The following is a 16,567-nucleotide window of genomic DNA, read 5'->3' as shown; positions in this document are numbered from 1 at the left end:
TCTGACCAGTTCTGGAGAACCGGTAGCGGCAATTTTGAGCAGTTCGGAGAACCGGTAGTAAAAATTCTGACTTTCTCCCCCCCCCGCACCTTCCCATCTATTCTCTGCCTCCTGAGTCCCAGCTGATGGGGAGGAAATGGGGATTTTGCAGTAACCTTCCCCTGCCACGCCCACCAAGCCACGCCCACAGAACCAGTAGTAAAAAAAATTGAAACCCACCACTGGTTTGCAGGGGGGAGGAGGAGGAAGAAGAGGAGGAGGAGGAAGTGGAGAAGGAGGAGGATTGTGGGTCCATGGTATTCTCTGAGCTTGGTTGTTTCTTTGCAAACATTTCATTACCCAGCTAGATAACATCATCAGTCGTAGTTTGCTTGCAGTTTATATTCTGATGGCTTTCCCTGTCTGTTTTGCTGCTGGTTGCTTGGGTTGGTCTGTTTAATGTTTACTGTTCGCTTGTTTGCAGCTCCTTAAAACCTGGGACTGTTTATTTATTGATCGTTGGTCCGATGTTGTTATATTAAATTAGACGACATGCGATATATTATTCTGCTCTTTAAATCGATTAACCGGGTTTCTCGTCCGTTCGGTTCCTAGGCTTCCACGAGAAGGACGGCAAAGCCTATTGCCGCAAAGATTACTTCGATATGTTCGCGCCCAAATGTGGCGGCTGCTCCCGGGCCATCTTGGAAAACTATATCTCGGCCTTGAACACCCTCTGGCACCCCGAGTGTTTCGTCTGCCGGGTAAGGGACCCCGTGATTCCTTCCTTTTTCCATTGTAACATTTCCAACTTTTTTGAAGAAAGCGATTTCTCCAGTTTTAACAGCGGAGAGAGTAAAGTTAATACCTCGGCAGTCCCCGACTTTGTTTAGTGACCGTTTTTTTAAAAAAAACTTTTTTAAAGCATTTTTTTTTTTACTACCGGTTCTGGCGAATAGGTAGTAAAAAAAAATGCTTTTAAAAAGTTTTTTAAAAAAAGGTTTTGACAATCAGCTGTTGACAATCAGCTGTGCCCTGAGATCCTGGGGGGGGGAAAGTTTTTTTTTAACTTTTTAAAGCATTTTTTTTACTACCTATGGCCGGAACTGGTATTTTTGTGTAAAAAGTGTGATAGTTTGTTTTTTTAAAAAAAACTTTTTTATTTTATAGACAACCATACATTTAAAACATCAGCAATTCCTTCCGTGTGACGTCTCGGTGTTTTCTTCCTGGCTCCATCATGTTGTTGTTAAACAATTACCATTTTTTCCGCAAATACATGATTATCATTTTCTTACATAATTATCCATTGCTTATCTGTACCTTTCTTCTAACCCCGGGGTCTCCAACCTTGGCAACTTTAAGCCTGGTGGACTTCAACTCCCAGAATTCCCCAGCCAGCAAAGCTTCCCTCCCCTTCCTCCCTCTCTTCTCTTCTTCCTTCCTTCCTTCCTCCCTCTCTTCTCTTCTTCCTTCCCTCCCTCCCTCTCTTCTCTTTCTCCTTCCTCCCTCCCTCCTTCCTTCCTTCCCTCCCTCCCTCCCTCTTCCCTTCCTTCCTTCCCTCCCTCTTCCCTTCCCTCCCTCCCTTCCCCCTCCCTTCCCTCCTCCCTCCTCTTCCTTCCTTCCTTCCTCTTCCTTCCTCCTTCCCTTCCTTCCCTCCCTCCCTCTCTCCCCTCCCTCCCTCCCCCTCCTCTTTCTCCTTCCTTCCTTCCTTCCTTCCTTCCTTCCTTCCTTCCTTCCTTTTTTCCTTCCCTCCCTCTTCCCTTCCCTCCCTCCTTCCCTTCTTTCCTTCCCTCCCTCTTCCCTTCCCTCCCTCCTTCCCTTCTTTCCTTTCCTCCTTTCCTCCCTCCCTCTCTTCTCTCAGCAAAGCTGGCTGGGGAATTCTGGGAGTTGAAGTCCACTGGGCTTAAAGTTGCCAAGGTTGGAGACCCCTGCTCTAACCAATGGTAAAATTTATCCCATATCTTAAAATATTCTGAATACACTCATTTTTTAATCATCAAAGTGAATCCGTTCATTTCTGGGATCGTTTGTTTTTGAGCTCTCTGTGACTCTGTGACGTTCCTGCTTGCTCAGCGGCCATTTTGTGTGAAGCCCAGCTGCTTTTGCATTGCGTGCAAGTCAGTGGTGTAGCTTTTGTGTTATTTTTGTCTAATGCGTGATAGTTGGTTTTCCCGGTCACATGACCACCAAGCCACGCCCACCTGGTCACATGTCAGCCAAGCCACGCCCACTGAATTTCACCACTGAAATTGTACTCATCGTCTCCCTTGCCAGGAATGCTTCACTCCGTTCGTCAACGGCAGCTTCTTCGAACACGACGGGCAGCCCTACTGCGAAGTGCATTACCACGAACGCCGCGGCTCGCTCTGCTCCGGATGCCAGAAGCCCATCACGGGCCGCTGCATCACCGCCATGGCTAAGAAATTTCACCCGGAACACTTTGTCTGCGCCTTCTGTCTCAAGCAACTCAACAAGGGGACCTTCAAAGAGCAGAACGACAAGCCGTACTGCCAGAACTGCTTCCTGAAACTCTTCTGCTGAGGGTCCTCTCGCCATCCGTGGCGTCTCCTGCCAGGAAACCCTTTGCCTTGTTTTGCGGCGGGTCGTCCCACCTCCAGCAACTTGAGCGGGTTGATGTAGGAGATGAGGAAGAAGAGGAATTGTGTGTATGTGTGTGTGTGTGTGTGAATGAGATGCTCGCGGCTGCTCTGGGAAGGTGGATGATCATCCAAAGAGAAGAGGCACCAAGGGACTTATGGAGGTTGGATCTACTCCAACTTCTCCTCCCTTGGAGAAGAGAGGGAACCATACTTCCCGGGATTCTGAGCCAGCTTCGCTTTTGGGATTTGGGGAGCTCTGGTGCCATGACGTAGGGATGCTAAGATGCCAAGGTTTTTTTAGAAGACGTCCAAGCCTGAAGAGATATTTGAGTAGGAAGATGGGTCTTCATGAACATCTGAGAGCCATGAAGGACCGTTGAGTGGGTTTGGTGGACAGGGGGTGTTAGGAGACAAACCGGGTGAGGAAAAAAGAACAAAAGTTTTCCCAAAGAGAAGTGGAATCTCCAAACTTGGTAATGTGTTAAGACGTGTGGACTTTTAAATTCCCAGAATTGTTGCGGCCTGCTAGCGGCCAGCAGAGGTGGTAGCAGATTTGGACAGTGAGGAGGTTGGGGAGGAACGTGGTCCAGTCCTGGAGTCTGGGGAAGGCTCGGACGAAGGCTTTGAGTCAGAGGCAGAGAGGGGGCCAAGGCCATCTGGTAGTTCTTGGCTGCCTCCGGAGCCGGACATCAGCAAGGCAGAAGAACAGCAGGAGCCTGTTCCCAGTGTGTGCATGCGCAGAGCTGCCAGGAGACAGGAACAATTAAGAAAACAGGGTCAACTTGGGAGTAAGGCTTGGAGATGTTTGGCCCCTCCCATAAGACATAAAAGAGAAGCGAATGGAATGTGAGCTTTTGGAGGAAGCAATTAGTTCATCTGGTCGGTAAAAGCTCTGGAAAAGTTCTGTTTGACTCTGTGCTAAGTTTGGCCTTGCCCTGCCTTGGCTATTAGTTCTCTGACAGCATTCCAAGGGAGATAAGGTGTGTGTTTGTAGACCCTCCCCTAATAGACTGTTGGAGAAGCCTTTCCGACTGGGAAGGACAATAATTCACAGCCATTTGAATTAAAGAGGTTTGCCGGGACTAAGTTTGTGCTCTTTACTTTCTAAGAAAGCCTAGGTCAGAACAGTAATTCTCCCACCAACCATAGGGAATTCTGGGAGTTTGAAGTCCACAAATCTTAAAAGTTGCCAGGTTTGGAGTCCCCTTGAGAGAGAGAGAGAGGATGAAACCGCAGAGTTTCTCCGTTGGGTTGCAAATTTCCAGATGGAGAGAGGGCTGTCCGAAGCTTTTAGACAAGGGTCTGACCTACAGGTAGTCCTCGAGTTACAACCGTTTGTTTAGCCACCGTCCAAAGTTACCACTGCGCGGTTTTAAAAGAAGCCGATCTTCACAGTGAACCACCCTTGCACATTCTCGCCATCATGGACGCAAATTGTGGGCGCTTGGCATCTGGCGCGTATAGGTAGTTCTCGACTTACAACAGTTCATTTAGGGACCGTTCAAAGTTATAACAGTGCTGAAAGTCACCTACGACCATTTTTCACACTTAACGCCCATGTGCAGCGTTCCCAATTTGGGCGCATGGCAACTGATTAACACTTATGACGTGCCAGGGTCATATGATCCCACTTTGCGACCGCCTGATAAGCAAGAGTCCACGGGGCAGTCGAATTCACTTAACAACCATGTTAAGCGCAGCAATTCCCTTAACAACTGTGGCAAGGAAAGTCATAAAATGAAGCAAAAATTCACTTCCCCAATGTCTCACTTAGCCACAGAAATATTGGGCTCAATTGCGGTCGTAAGTCGAGGACTACCTGTACTTAAAATGGTTGCAGCTTCCCGGGGTCATCTGAACGCCTCTTGCAACCTTCCCAGCCGGTTTCCAGGAAGCAAACTCAAAAGGGGGAAGCCGGATTGACTTAACAACCGAGCGATTCACTTAACAACCGAGTGATTCACTTAACAACCGAGTGATTCACTTAACAACCAGGTGCAAAATGGTTGTAAAATTGGCTGCCTTGCTGGAGCAATAGAAATCCTGATCTTGATTCTCGTCGTAAGTCGAGGAGTTCTAGTTATATTTCGTGGTTCCACCCGAAAGACTTGAGACGTGTAAAAAAAACCCACGAATTTTGACTTTTTTGATTCTTCTCCAGCCCGTCTCTCGTGCCTGTGTAAGATTCTCCCCAGACACGACCTTCTGAGCAATAATTTCAACACTTTTTATAACGATTTCATAAAACTTTTGGTGTTCTGCTGGCGCCTTTTCCCTTCCTTCTGGGCTATTTTTTGATTGTGAGAAAACACAAACCTTTTTGCTATTTCAGCCGAATGCTGTGTGTTTGGGTGAGGAATATGGTGTGGGGTTTTTGTTTTTTTTTAACACTGGGTCTTGAATGCATAACAAAACAAGAAGCTTTTTAAATCTCTTATATGGAAATTTTAGTTTTATGAACAATTTTTCGACGGATGCTTTTTTATAAGTATCTGGGGTTTTTTTTTCCCCCCGGGCAGGACCCTCCTAATTGTTGGTTCCTGTCTTTATGAGCCTTGACGCTTTCTTAAAACCAACTATTAATTATATATAAATATATATATAAATATATATAAATCCTTTTTTTTTTAAACCGGGGTGGGGTGTCGGAGAAGTGGAGGAATCTGTTAGGAGTGTGTGTATATTTTCTTTTTCTTTTTTTCTTCTCTTTTTTTTTGCTTATTAAGTAGCTTCGTACGGATCAGGGTTCAACTGGAATGGATTTTGTAAAAAAAAAATTAAGCCAAGACGAGAGAAAGACGCGTTCGTCTTGCTTCCTCCTGGATTTTCAAAACAGCCTTAAGTCGCTTCAAAAATTTTAGCAAGGGGTTCTCTGCCCGATTGCTGGGTGGGCGTGGCCATGGTCTAGTCAGGCTCCTGCACCACGGCTGGCGGGGTGTTTGGCGTTTTTGCCCTCCCCGGACACTGGAGGCTTTCCTCAAACGTCCGGGAGGGCCAAAACGGCCTCCCCAGGCTCTGGAAGTCAGAAACGGGCCCGTTTCGGCCTTCCTGAACTTCTGCTAGGCCTGTTTTTTGTCCTCCGCGAGACTCCGCATGTGCCCTGAACTTAACCTGCATACAAAACAGGCTGCGTGGAGACTCCTGGGAGGGGCAGGGTGGGGCCAGCCGGGAGTGGGATTTGCGGGTTCTCCAAACTGCACAGAATCTTAGCTAGAGGTTCTTGCGAACCCCCAGCAGCTCCACCCCTGCCTTACGTTCACTGAAAAAGCACACGTATTAAGATATTCGCCTTTACGTTCTGATGTCTATTTCAAATGTTGCTGTTGGGGTGTGGTTCGCCACGTAGATTTTTACCCTTTGACGGATAGAAATTTTCATTTCTTTTGCACCACTGGTTCGGGGTCCTTGATGATAGAGACAAGCTAGGAGGACGGGGGGGGTGTCTCTTGGGGGGGATCTTCTTTTAGGATCAAACTGGGGATATCCTCCCCCATCTTCTGTGGAAATCGGTTGCTGCTGGGGAAAAAATGTCCTGCGCTGTGCCGTGCAGCGGAGTCTTCCATGCATTTTTGCACGGAGTCTCCGATAATTTCTTTTTTAAGGGAGAGAGGTTTTTTCAAAGCCTGAGAGGCGGTTGGTGGTTAAGACATTGGGTTTCTCAGCTGGAAAACCAGCAGCCCGGGGTTCGAGACCCGAGCGCCGCGCGACGGGGTGAGCTCCCGTCCTCGCCTCAGCTCCTGTCCACCTAGCAGTTCGAAAGCACGCGAGTGCGAGTAGATCAATAGGTACCACTTCGGTGGGAAGGGAACAGTGCTCCGTGACGTCATGCTGGCCGCACGACGGCGGAATTGTCTTTGGACAGCGCTGGCTTCAACAGCCTTGAAACGGGGATGAGTCGGCAACGAATAGTGGAATAAAATCTGTAGGGATTCTATTACCGTTCCTTTCCTTTTATTTTTATTTTGCTTCCAAAGCCTGAATTTGGGCTGAAGGTTCTTTCAAAATCCCGGCTGTTTTGTTTTGCTTTCAACATGAGAATGGTTTGATCTATTAGGAATTTAAAAAATGTGCCTTTTCCCTCGTTTTCTGTGCTTTTTAAAGAACATTTCCCATCTTTTGGGGTGGATCCTATGCTACTGTAGCTTTGGCAATATAGGCAGTTTTTAAAAAAAAATTTTTTTCCTGTGCTTCACTCCTTTTAAAAACAACAACAACCATAACTCTTAAGTGCCTCAAAATGAAGTGGGTCTTGGTGAAAACTTCAGCTGTTGTGCTCAGGAAGAGAAGGGGAGGTTTTCCTGTGGAATTATATTTCTCTCCCCCCCCCTCTCCATTTTCTGTATTCCTTTTTTTGCAATGTGTTGTTCCCCCTCTTCTTAATAGTCCCTGTGATGATGCTAAATAAAAGATTTGAAGACAGACTTGGGTGTCGTTTATTTATTTATTTATTTGCATTTATATCCCGCCCTTCTCCGAAGACTCAGGGCGGCTTACATTATGTCAAGCAATAGTCTTCATCCATTTGTACATTATATACAAAGTCAACTTATTGCCCCCAACAATCTGGGTCCTCATTTTACCTACCTTATAAAGGATGGAAGGCTGAGTCAACCTTGGGCCTGGTGGGACTTGAACCTGCAGTAATTGCAAGCAGCTGTGTTAATAACAGACTGTCTTACCAGTCTGAGCCACAGAGGCCCTTTGTGGCTTAGACTGTGCTTGTGTCTGTGTGTGGGGATGAACATGGAACACACAAATGAGGTGGGGGGGCAGAGCAGAGATGAAATCCAAATTTTTTTACTACCGGTTCTGTGGGCATGGCTTGGTGGGCGTGGTGTGGCTTGGTGGGCGTGGCAGGGGAAGGATACTGCAAAATCCCCATTCCCACCCCACTCCGGGGGAAGGATACTGCAAAATCCCCATTCCCACCCCACTCCTGAGGGAAGGATCCTGCAAAATCCCCATTCCCACCCCACTCCAGCGGAAGGATCCTGCAAAATCCCCATTCTCACCCCACTCCTGGGGGAAGGATCCTGCAAAATCCCCATTCCCACCCCACTCCTGGGGGAAGGATCCTGCAAAAACCCCATTCCCACCCCACTCCAGCGGAAGGATACTGCAAAATTCCCATTCTCACCCCACTCCTGGGGGGAGGATACTGCAAAATCCCCATTCCCACCCCACTCCTGGGGGAAGGATCCTGCAAAATTCCCATTCTCACCCCACTCCTGGGGGAAGGATACTGCAAAATCCCCATTCCCTCCCCACTTCTGGGGAAGGATACTACAAAATCCCCATTCCCAACCCACTCCAGCGGAAGGATACTACAAAATCCCCATTCCCACCCCACTCGGGAAGGATACTGCAAAATCCCCATTCCCACCCGACTCCAGGGGAAGGATACTGCAAAATCCTTGTGTTTCCAATCACACTTGGCCAATAAAAATTCTATTCTATTCCATTCTTTATCTATTAAAAGTTATTCGCATGCCAAATTCTTGCTCCCACTCTTCTATGGGGGTTAGCCAAAAAAAAAAAAAAAAGCAGCTTTTCCAACTAAAACAAAACTTTTCCAAGTTGCTAAACTCCAGATCAGCTGTAGGAGAGCTATAATAAAAGGGGAAAAAAGGAAATTTCATTTTCATATTGTCCGATTCGCCTGCATGGAAAGTGACAGCAAAAGTTATTCTAAACTTCCAAGCCGTTTAAAAAAAAATAAAAAATCGCGAGAACCCTTCCTTTGAGTGACCGTCCCAACCAGCCTATCAAACCCGAGGGGTGGACCCTTAAACCTCGCGCCTCCTCTTTCCTGTCTGTCTCCTTATCTTCTTTCAGGGCTCGGCCAATCCGCGGAGAGAAAAGGCGGGGGCCCTCCAGAGGACGCTCCGCTGATTGGTCGCCGCGTGCTGGGTATAAAAGGCAGCGGCAGCACGCGCGCCACTCCTTTTCTTCTCGTGGCCTCGTGAGGTAAGGTCGGCGCTGCGAGGCCACGCGAGCGGCTGGCTTGCTTTGCGGCCTACCTCGGCCGGGCCTGATTTTTTCCTCTTTCTTTCTCCAGAGAACGCCGCTGTCTTTAAACCGCCGCCCCGCCGCGCGATCCTTGGGACACCGCGATGCCCAGGGAAGACCGAGCCACGTGGAAGTCCAACTACTTCCTCAAGATCATCGTAAGTTTCCGGGGGGGGGGGCGGCGCTCCTGAGCATGTGCAGAGCGCCTGGCTGGGGAAGGGGCAACTTTCGTCTGTGTCCCTCTTGTTATTTCCTTGTTACGATCGGCCAAGGAGGAAAACAAAGAGAAAAAGACTGTTTTGTAGCTCAGAGTTAAAAAAAAAAGGAATTTTATTCCAATTTCACTTTAAATCGTATTTTATTCCAGTTTCATTTTAATTTGTAATTATTATTATTGTTATTATTATTATTTACTTCATTAAAATTGAAGCTCAGTTAACTGAACATTCAAAAATGCATTACAAATACCATTGACTGGTGCTGATGGTTGATGCGGGTTGCTGCCAGATTATTATTATTATTATTATTATTATTATTATTATTATTATTATTATTATTATTATTATTACTGTTGTTACTGTTGTTACTATTATTATTATTTACTTCATTAAAAATGAAGCTCAGTCAACTGAACATTCAAAAAGACATCACAAGTACCATTGACTGGTGCTGATGGTTGATACGGGTTGCTGCCAGCGTTAATAATAATATTAATTATTAATATTATTATGTATTAATTATTATTACTTATTATTAGTAACGATTTGTTTCTGAAACTCCCAGTAATATCAACAATGATACATTATGGATCATCTATAAGGCCATATCGGATGTAAAGGACAAAATACAGAATTGTATTGTCACCTTACGTTAGAAAAGAGTAAAAAAAAAATTGAATACAAGAAAATGCAAATTGTATTTTTGTGAGGCATCCCCACAAAATTTCCCCCTTTTTCCTGATCTGTAATAACGCCATTACACCTTTCTCCCTCCAAGAATAAAACAGATTGAAGGGATTTGAGTACGTCAATTCCCTTTGAAAGTTTTGCCTACATGTTTGAATAACGACAAGCAAAAATCTTCGTTTTATTCCTTCAGCAACTCCTGGATGATTATCCCAAATGTTTCATTGTGGGAGCGGACAATGTCGGCTCCAAGCAGATGCAGCAAATCCGGATGTCCCTGCGTGGGAAGGCCGTGGTCCTCATGGGGAAGAATACCATGATGCGGAAGGCCATCCGAGGCCATCTGGAAAACAACCCTGCTCTGGAAAAGTGAGTCCTCCAAAGCTCTCAAGGGGTTCTAGAACAGTAGTTCTCCACCTTTCCTTCAGGTAGCTCCTTAGATAGAATCTTAGCTTAAGATCAGGTGAAGTATTCGTACCACTTTATGAAACCGTAGTAAGGCCACATCTGGAATAGGACCCTGGTGTGGCTCAGGCTGTAAGAAGCCTGTTATTAAAAAACACAGCTGCCTGCAATTACTGCAGGTTCTAGTCGCACCAGGTCCAAGGTTGACTCAGCCTTCCATCCTTTATAAGGTAGGTAAAATGAGGACCCAGATTGTTGGGGGGCAATGAGTTGACTTTGTAAATATACAAATAGAATGAGACTATTGCCTTACACACTGTAAGCCGCCCTGAGTCTTCGGAGAAGGGCGGGATATAAATGTAAATAAATAAAAAAAAAATAGTGCAACCAATTTTGGTCACCGTACTACAAAACAGAGGTTGAGACTTTGGAAAAAGTTCAGAAAAGAGCAACCAAGATGATCAAAGGCCTGGAGATTAAAATATATGAAGAACGGTTTGCAGGAACTGGGTAGGGCTAGTCTAGAGAAAAGAAGGACTAGAGATGACATGATAGCAGCGTTCTAGTATTTTGAGGGGCTGCCACAAAGAAGAGGGAGGGGTCAGTTTATTTTCCAAAGTACTTAAAGTCAAGACAAGAAGCAACAGATGGGAACTGATCAAGGAGAGAGGCAACCTGAAATTAAGGAGAAACTTCCTAACAGTGAGGACAATTAACCAATGGAACAGCTTGCCACCAGATGTGGTTGGTTGTTCATCACTGGAGGTTTTTAAGAAGAGACTGGATAGCCAATTGTCTGAAATGGTATAGGTTCTCCTGCTTGAGCAGGGGGCTGGACTAGAAGACCTCCGGGGTCCCTTCCAGCTTTATTCGCCACGGACCCCTTTTAAATACCTTCAGGGACCAGGAAAGACTTAAACTCAAGATTTAAAGCACTAAACTGCATCCTCCTCCTGGTGTGTGTGTCTCTGTGTGTGGAGGATTACAGGTAGAGAACCACTGTTTTAGAGGAATTCTTCCTTGTGTCAAACAGAATAAGACTTGGTTGTGGATATCCACAACCCTATCAACTCTTAGCTTTCATTTTCTAAAATAAACACAGCAAGCCAGTCCTTACTCCGGGGGCGGGGGGGAGTTTAACAAACAAGCTGCCAGGCTAGAAACCAGGAGATTTGATTCTAGTCCACCCTAGGCATTAAAAACCGGCTGGGTGACTTTTGAGGAAGGAAGTATTAGGTATGTTTGTGGGGTGTTTATTTTTTAAAAAACAATCTTCATTAATTTTCTGCTCACAAAGCAGTTTTGGTTCAGACATAAACTGAGTCTCTTGAGTTTCAGTTCTATGAAACATGGCCAACCCACACCTTTTCAGTATTGACTTTACCTGAATGAATCATGACAGCTTTGTTGCAGAACGAGAATTTAGCAACAGATCTGCCTTCCTTTAGACTCTGGTCCTCTATCCGAGTGAGGTTTGCCTTGCTGAGCTAGTTAAAACCCGTCCAAAATTAGCTTTCTCTGTTCCGCAAGCCGTTAGCGCACATTATTCTTTTTTTAAAAAAGTTGCTTGGTTGGAATGATGCCAAATTAAAGCTGGCTGTGTTTTTAGGCTGCTGCCTCACATCCGTGGGAACGTGGGCTTCGTGTTCACTAAGGAGGATCTGACCGAAATCAGGGATATGCTGTTGGCCAACAAGGTAAGTGGAAGCTGGGTATAGAAATGGTTCAAGCTGTCAGGTTTCCAAGTAACTACACTCTGAGGCTTGAAGTTCCTCAAAGTTCCATTTTATTAGAGATGTCATATTGGCACGTCTGAGAAACCCCAAATCTGAAAGCTTCCAGGTTTTCCCCGCCCAAAGAAAAGTCCAGGTCCCTGCCCTGAACCCACATGTCCATCACATGGTCCGATCAAAACACTGTCCCTACTGGAGATGCCTCCCAGTTACACCCAGGTGCAGGGCAAGATGTCCTTGACTCTCTGAGAAAGGAATGTTATTTTGACTACGTATCTCCCCTGCTCCATACAATCCTTCCTCCAAGTTTCCCATAGTAGTAAATGTGGCAGGCCTGAAGTCCAATGAAAAAGATGGCTTCTAGGCCTGACACAGGCTTTCCTTGGTGTAGCTGAGCTGAGGATGAATATTTGCAGATTCTATTCTCTCTCTCTCTCTCTCTCTCTCTCTCTCTCTCTCTCTCTCTAGGTGCCAGCTGCTGCCCGGGCTGGAGCGATTGCCCCCTGTGATGTCCTTGTGCCAGCTCAAAACACCGGCCTGGGTCCTGAAAAGACCTCCTTTTTCCAAGCTTTGGGCATCACCACCAAAATCTCCAGAGGCACCATTGAAATCTTGGTGAGTCCTGAGTTAAGAGCCCCTTGCCACACGTTAGCTTGTGCGATGGGTTACAATTCAACAATTTTATTTCGTGGCAAGCTGGCCAATTCTTGTCAGTCACATTTCATTCCGTCCCTCCTTTTGCATCCTTCCCTTAATGATTCTTCTATTTCACCGTTTCTTCGATATGAACTTGTCCAGCATTGAGTTGGCTGTGGCCAATTGGCTGTGAACGAGTTGTCCTAGACCAGGGGTTAGCAACCTGTGGCTCTGGAGCTGCATGTGGCTCTTTCATCCCTCTGCTGTGGCTTTTCATTAACCCTCCAGCTTTACATTAACCCTTCAGTACATGTGATAAAAGGATGACGTCACACAGAGGCAGATGGCCTTTTTTGTTTGCTGCAGGTGGATAATTTAAGTTCGGCTTTTTATTTTATAAATATGAGGACTCAAATATTTGACGTTGAGTATTTTATTTGAAAGTAACCTTCAACCCAGTGTCTTTTTTTTCCCCCGCAGAGTTCAAAATGTTTTTGTTGACATGCAGAAATAAAAAATTGTTTTTTTCAATGAAACTCTGTAGCAGTTCATTGATTTCATAAATGCAACACACTATAGTTTTTTTCATACATAGCATAAAGGTAAGAAACGATATATGCAGTGTTACCTTCATTTTAGATGTCAAAAGGGTTTTTCTGGCTCCCTGTGTTTTCTTTTCTGTGGGAAATGAGTCCAAATGACTCTTTGAATGTTTAAGGGGTCTGCAACCTTAAAACACTCAAACACCATTTGGACCCATTTCCCACAAAAGAAAACATAGGGAGCCACAAAACCTGGATGGGCGTGGCCAACTCAATGCCACTCACTTCCATCAGTCACGTGACCTTCCCCCAGCCACGCCTACTTAGCTGGGGCAGAGAACCAGTTGTTAAAAAGCACCAGGAACCACAAAATCCTTTTGACATCTCCCTCCCCCCCTCTCTCCCCTGGCCACTTCTCCATCACCCGCCATCGCCCTTACCTTCTCAGGCCAGGTGAGAAGTGACTGGGCGAGGAGGATGAGGGATGGGGCCAGCCAGTGTTGGGATCGCCCAACAGGGAGCCATAGCAGAGGGCCCAAAGAGCCGTATGCGGCTCTGGAGCTGCAGGTTGCTGACAGCTGTCCTAGACCCTCCATAGTGTGTTGTCAGGATGATATGGCTTCCTGAAATTGCCCTGTCATTTTCTGATTCTCCCCCCTCTTTCTCGTTTCTTTAGAGCGACGTGCAGCTGATTAAAACCGGAGACAAAGTGGGCGCCAGTGAAGCTACTCTGCTGAACATGTTGAATATCTCGCCCTTCTCCTTTGGGCTCATCATCCAGCAAGTGTTCGATAACGGCAGCATTTACAACCCGGAGGTTCTGGATATCACTGAGGAAACTTTGCACAAGCGCTTTCTGGAAGTAAGCAAGGGTCTCCGGCTTCCCACGGCCCTTGTGAGGGATCAGAACAAAGCAGCTGAGGAGAGAGTAGGGGGGCAGAGGGAGAGTTTTATCTGTTATTGATTAAATCCGGTTTTTCTGCATTTAATTTGCAACTGCCTAGAGTTCCAATAGGGGACGTAGTGGCTAAGAAGCTGAGCTTGTCGATCGAAAGGTCGGCAGTTCAGCGGTTCGAATCCCTAGTGCCGTGTCACGGGGTGAGCTCCCATTACCTGTCCCAGCTTCTGCCAACCTAGCAGTTCGAAAGCACGTAAACAATGCAAGTAGAAAAATAGGTACCCCCTTTGATGGGAGGGTAACAGCGTTCCGTGCGCCTTTGGCGTTTAGTCATGCCGGCCACCTGACCACGGAGACGTCTTTGGACAGCGCTGGCTCTTCGGCTTTGAAACGGAGATGAGCACCGCCCCCTAGAGCAGGGAAGGACTACCACCTACGTGCGAGGGGAACCTTTACCTTTAGGTGTTAACTAAGGTGAACCCCTAGCAGCCTTCCTTTTCAGTTGCTTCTTGAATGTGGAATTTAGCAGGCAGACCGAAAGCAGCTGTACGCTGTCCTGAGAATGGGATGTTTGCAACCTGTATCTTTTGTCCCTTGTAGGGCGTCCGTAACGTAGCCAGCGTTTGCCTGCAGATCGGCTACCCTACTGTGGCCTCCCTGCCCCATTCCATCATCAATGGGTACAAGCGAGTCCTGGCTGTGGCCGTGGAGACAAACTACTCTTTCCCATTAGCTGAAAAGGTAAGGTGGTTTAAGGCAAGGCTCCCCAATTCCCGGTTCTTGGCCTGCTACAAACCAGTCCACACAAACGAGCAAAGCCCCATCTGTGAGATATGCAGGCAGCACGCGGAACCACGTTCCTGCCTCCGGTCCACGGAAACCCTCCATGGAACCGGTCCCGCCGGCCCAAAAAGGTTGGGAGCTCTTGGTTTAAGGGATCTTGACTTCAAACATTAGAAGGCTTGGAGTCGTCTTGCTGGCAGATTTGAGTTTTTTAGGATCTCAAATTACGAGGCTCTTGTCCCTGAACAAAATTTGTACACACCCCATTGAAAACCAAGCCCACATAACTCCCGAGTGAGAAATTGGAGAATTAAACCTGCCTCTGTATTTGGGTTATCCTTTGCAGAGAAATTTACTCTTAAATTTTTAGCAAATATGGTTCACTCTGCTCTTCAGGATAAACCTTGCTGAAAAAACGACACAAATTGTTGTTAAGTTTTGAGGACTTGCAAGTCTGTTGAGGCTAGCTTCCAATCTACTGTTGGCTTTTTATTCCTCTTGTGGCCGGCCAGCGGATCTGGCAGCAGATTTCGGTAGTGAGGAGGTTGGGGAGGAACATGGGCCAGTCTTGGAATCTGGGGAAGGCTCTGATGAGGGCTCTGCGTCGGAGGCAGAAATGGGGCCAGGGCCGTCTGACAGTTGTCAGCTGCCTTTGGAGTCAGACGTCAGTGAGGCAGATGAACAGCTGGAGCCTGTTCCCAGTGTGTGCATGTAGGGCTGCTAGACGAAGGGAACAGCTAAAGAACAAGGGTCGACTTGGGAGTAAGGCCACAGGTGGATGTTGAATAGCCCCTCCCAGAGGGAATAAGAGGAGCGAAAGGGGAGTGGAGTTTGCTGCCAGGCCGGAGACAATTAGTTTGCTTAATTGGTTTGTGATTCCTTGCCAAGTTTTGAAGATATCGGCCTGGCAGCTTCCCAAGCCAGATAAGGTCTGTGCCTGTAAATTCTCCCTTGAAAGACTTTGCTGGATGTGAATGAGAGGAATTCACAGTCACTTAATATAAAAAGGGGATTTTGTCGGGACAAGGAGTCTGCTTCCTGCTCTTGGGAAAGCCTAGATCAGAACAATTCCTTTGGCCTCAGTTCCATGACCCCATAAGACCTTCCAACGTTCTGTGGAAAGCCTGGAAAAGCAGAAACGGGCCTGCTCTGGAGGGATGTTTTGACACTTGAAACTGATTTTTCTTTCTCCCCCCCCCCTTGCAGGTGAAGGCCTTCCTGGCTGACCCATCAGCTTTTGCTGCTGCTGCCCCGGCAGTGACCGAAGCAGCCATTCCTGCTGCAGCAGCGCCAGCCAAAGAAGAAGTCAAGGAAGAATCCGAAGAGTCTGATGAAGACATGGGCTTTGGGCTTTTTGACTAACCACCCTGTCCTCGGCCGAGTAGAGTGAAATTCAAAAGAAATAAAGAAATAAAAAGCATACTCCTTTTACCACATCCTTTAGAAGTGGCTGGGTTGAGTTGTCCGAATTATTTTGCCTGAGTTAGCAGACAACCGCGGTACTATTTGTGTCATTCTGGAGTAGTCCTCCTGCTTCGTTACCTAGGCAAAATTGTTCGCCTTAATTCCAGGTTTCGAAATGGTTCAACTTTTTAAATTGTGGCAACCAGAAACCTATTTTTTTTAGAATCACTTCACTTTAGACCTCTGTTCCTGGAACAGTGGGAATAATCCTTTGCAACATTTGCACGATGTATTGTTGTTTGTTGCGAAGTTGTGTCCCACCCATCGTGACCCCATGGACCACGTTCCTCCAGGCCTTCCTGTCCTCTACCATCCTCTGGAGTCCATTTAAGCTCACGCCAGCTGCTTCAATGACTCCATCCAGCCACCTCGTTCTCCGCTGTCCCCTTCTTCTTTTGCCCTCCATCATTCCCAGCATTCGGCTCTTCTCCAATGAGTCCTTCCTTCTCATTAGGTGGCCAAAGTATTTGAATTTCCTCTTCAGAGTCTGGCCTTCTAAAGAGCAGTCAGGGTTGATCTCTAGGACTGACCGATTGGATCGCCTTGCAGTCCAAGGGACTTGCAGGAGTCTTCTTCAGCAACAGAGTTCAAAGGCCTCCATTCTTTGGCG

The 16,567-nt window shown here is 46.7% G+C and overlaps 2 protein-coding genes across 4 annotated transcripts in view; both read left to right on the top strand.

The window, feature by feature from the left end:
* The window catches only part of PXN (paxillin), a 74,296-nt gene extending 67,293 nt beyond the window's left edge, over positions 1 to 7,003 (top strand). For all 3 annotated transcript variants that reach the window (XM_058158310.1, XM_058158311.1, XM_058158312.1), the window contains 2 exons: positions 595 to 743; positions 2,257 to 7,003. In XM_058158310.1, coding sequence (XP_058014293.1) covers positions 595 to 743; positions 2,257 to 2,523 — 416 coding nt within the window. In that variant the 3' untranslated portion in view covers positions 2,524 to 7,003. The remainder of the gene's footprint in view (positions 1 to 594; positions 744 to 2,256) is intronic.
* A 1,587-nt stretch (positions 7,004 to 8,590) lies between these two features.
* On the top strand, positions 8,591 to 15,929 carry RPLP0 (ribosomal protein lateral stalk subunit P0). The gene is made up of 7 exons (XM_058158679.1): positions 8,591 to 8,749; positions 9,690 to 9,865; positions 11,511 to 11,598; positions 12,103 to 12,249; positions 13,489 to 13,674; positions 14,311 to 14,451; positions 15,700 to 15,929. Exons 1-7 carry the CDS (start codon positions 8,696 to 8,698, stop codon positions 15,853 to 15,855), a joined length of 948 nt encoding a protein of 315 aa, XP_058014662.1. The 5' UTR covers positions 8,591 to 8,695; the 3' UTR covers positions 15,856 to 15,929.
* The last annotated feature ends 638 nt before the right edge of the window (positions 15,930 to 16,567 follow it).

Source organism: Ahaetulla prasina, chromosome 15 (assembly GCF_028640845.1).
Source record: "Ahaetulla prasina isolate Xishuangbanna chromosome 15, ASM2864084v1, whole genome shotgun sequence".
Lineage (NCBI taxonomy): Eukaryota > Metazoa > Chordata > Lepidosauria > Squamata > Colubridae > Ahaetulla > Ahaetulla prasina.
The sequence above is the reverse complement of the archived record's forward strand: the minus strand, read 5'-3'. Positions and strand labels throughout refer to the sequence as shown.

Coding starts and splice junctions, on each gene's coding strand:
- RPLP0 (XM_058158679.1), top strand. CDS start 8,696: ATGCCCAGGGAAGACCGAGCCACGTGGAAGTCCAACTACTTCCTCAAG. Junction 8,750..9,689: donor ACTACTTCCTCAAGATCATC/GTAAGTTTCCGG, acceptor TTATTCCTTCAG/CAACTCCTGGATGATTATCC. Junction 11,599..12,102: donor ATATGCTGTTGGCCAACAAG/GTAAGTGGAAGC, acceptor CTCTCTCTCTAG/GTGCCAGCTGCTGCCCGGGC.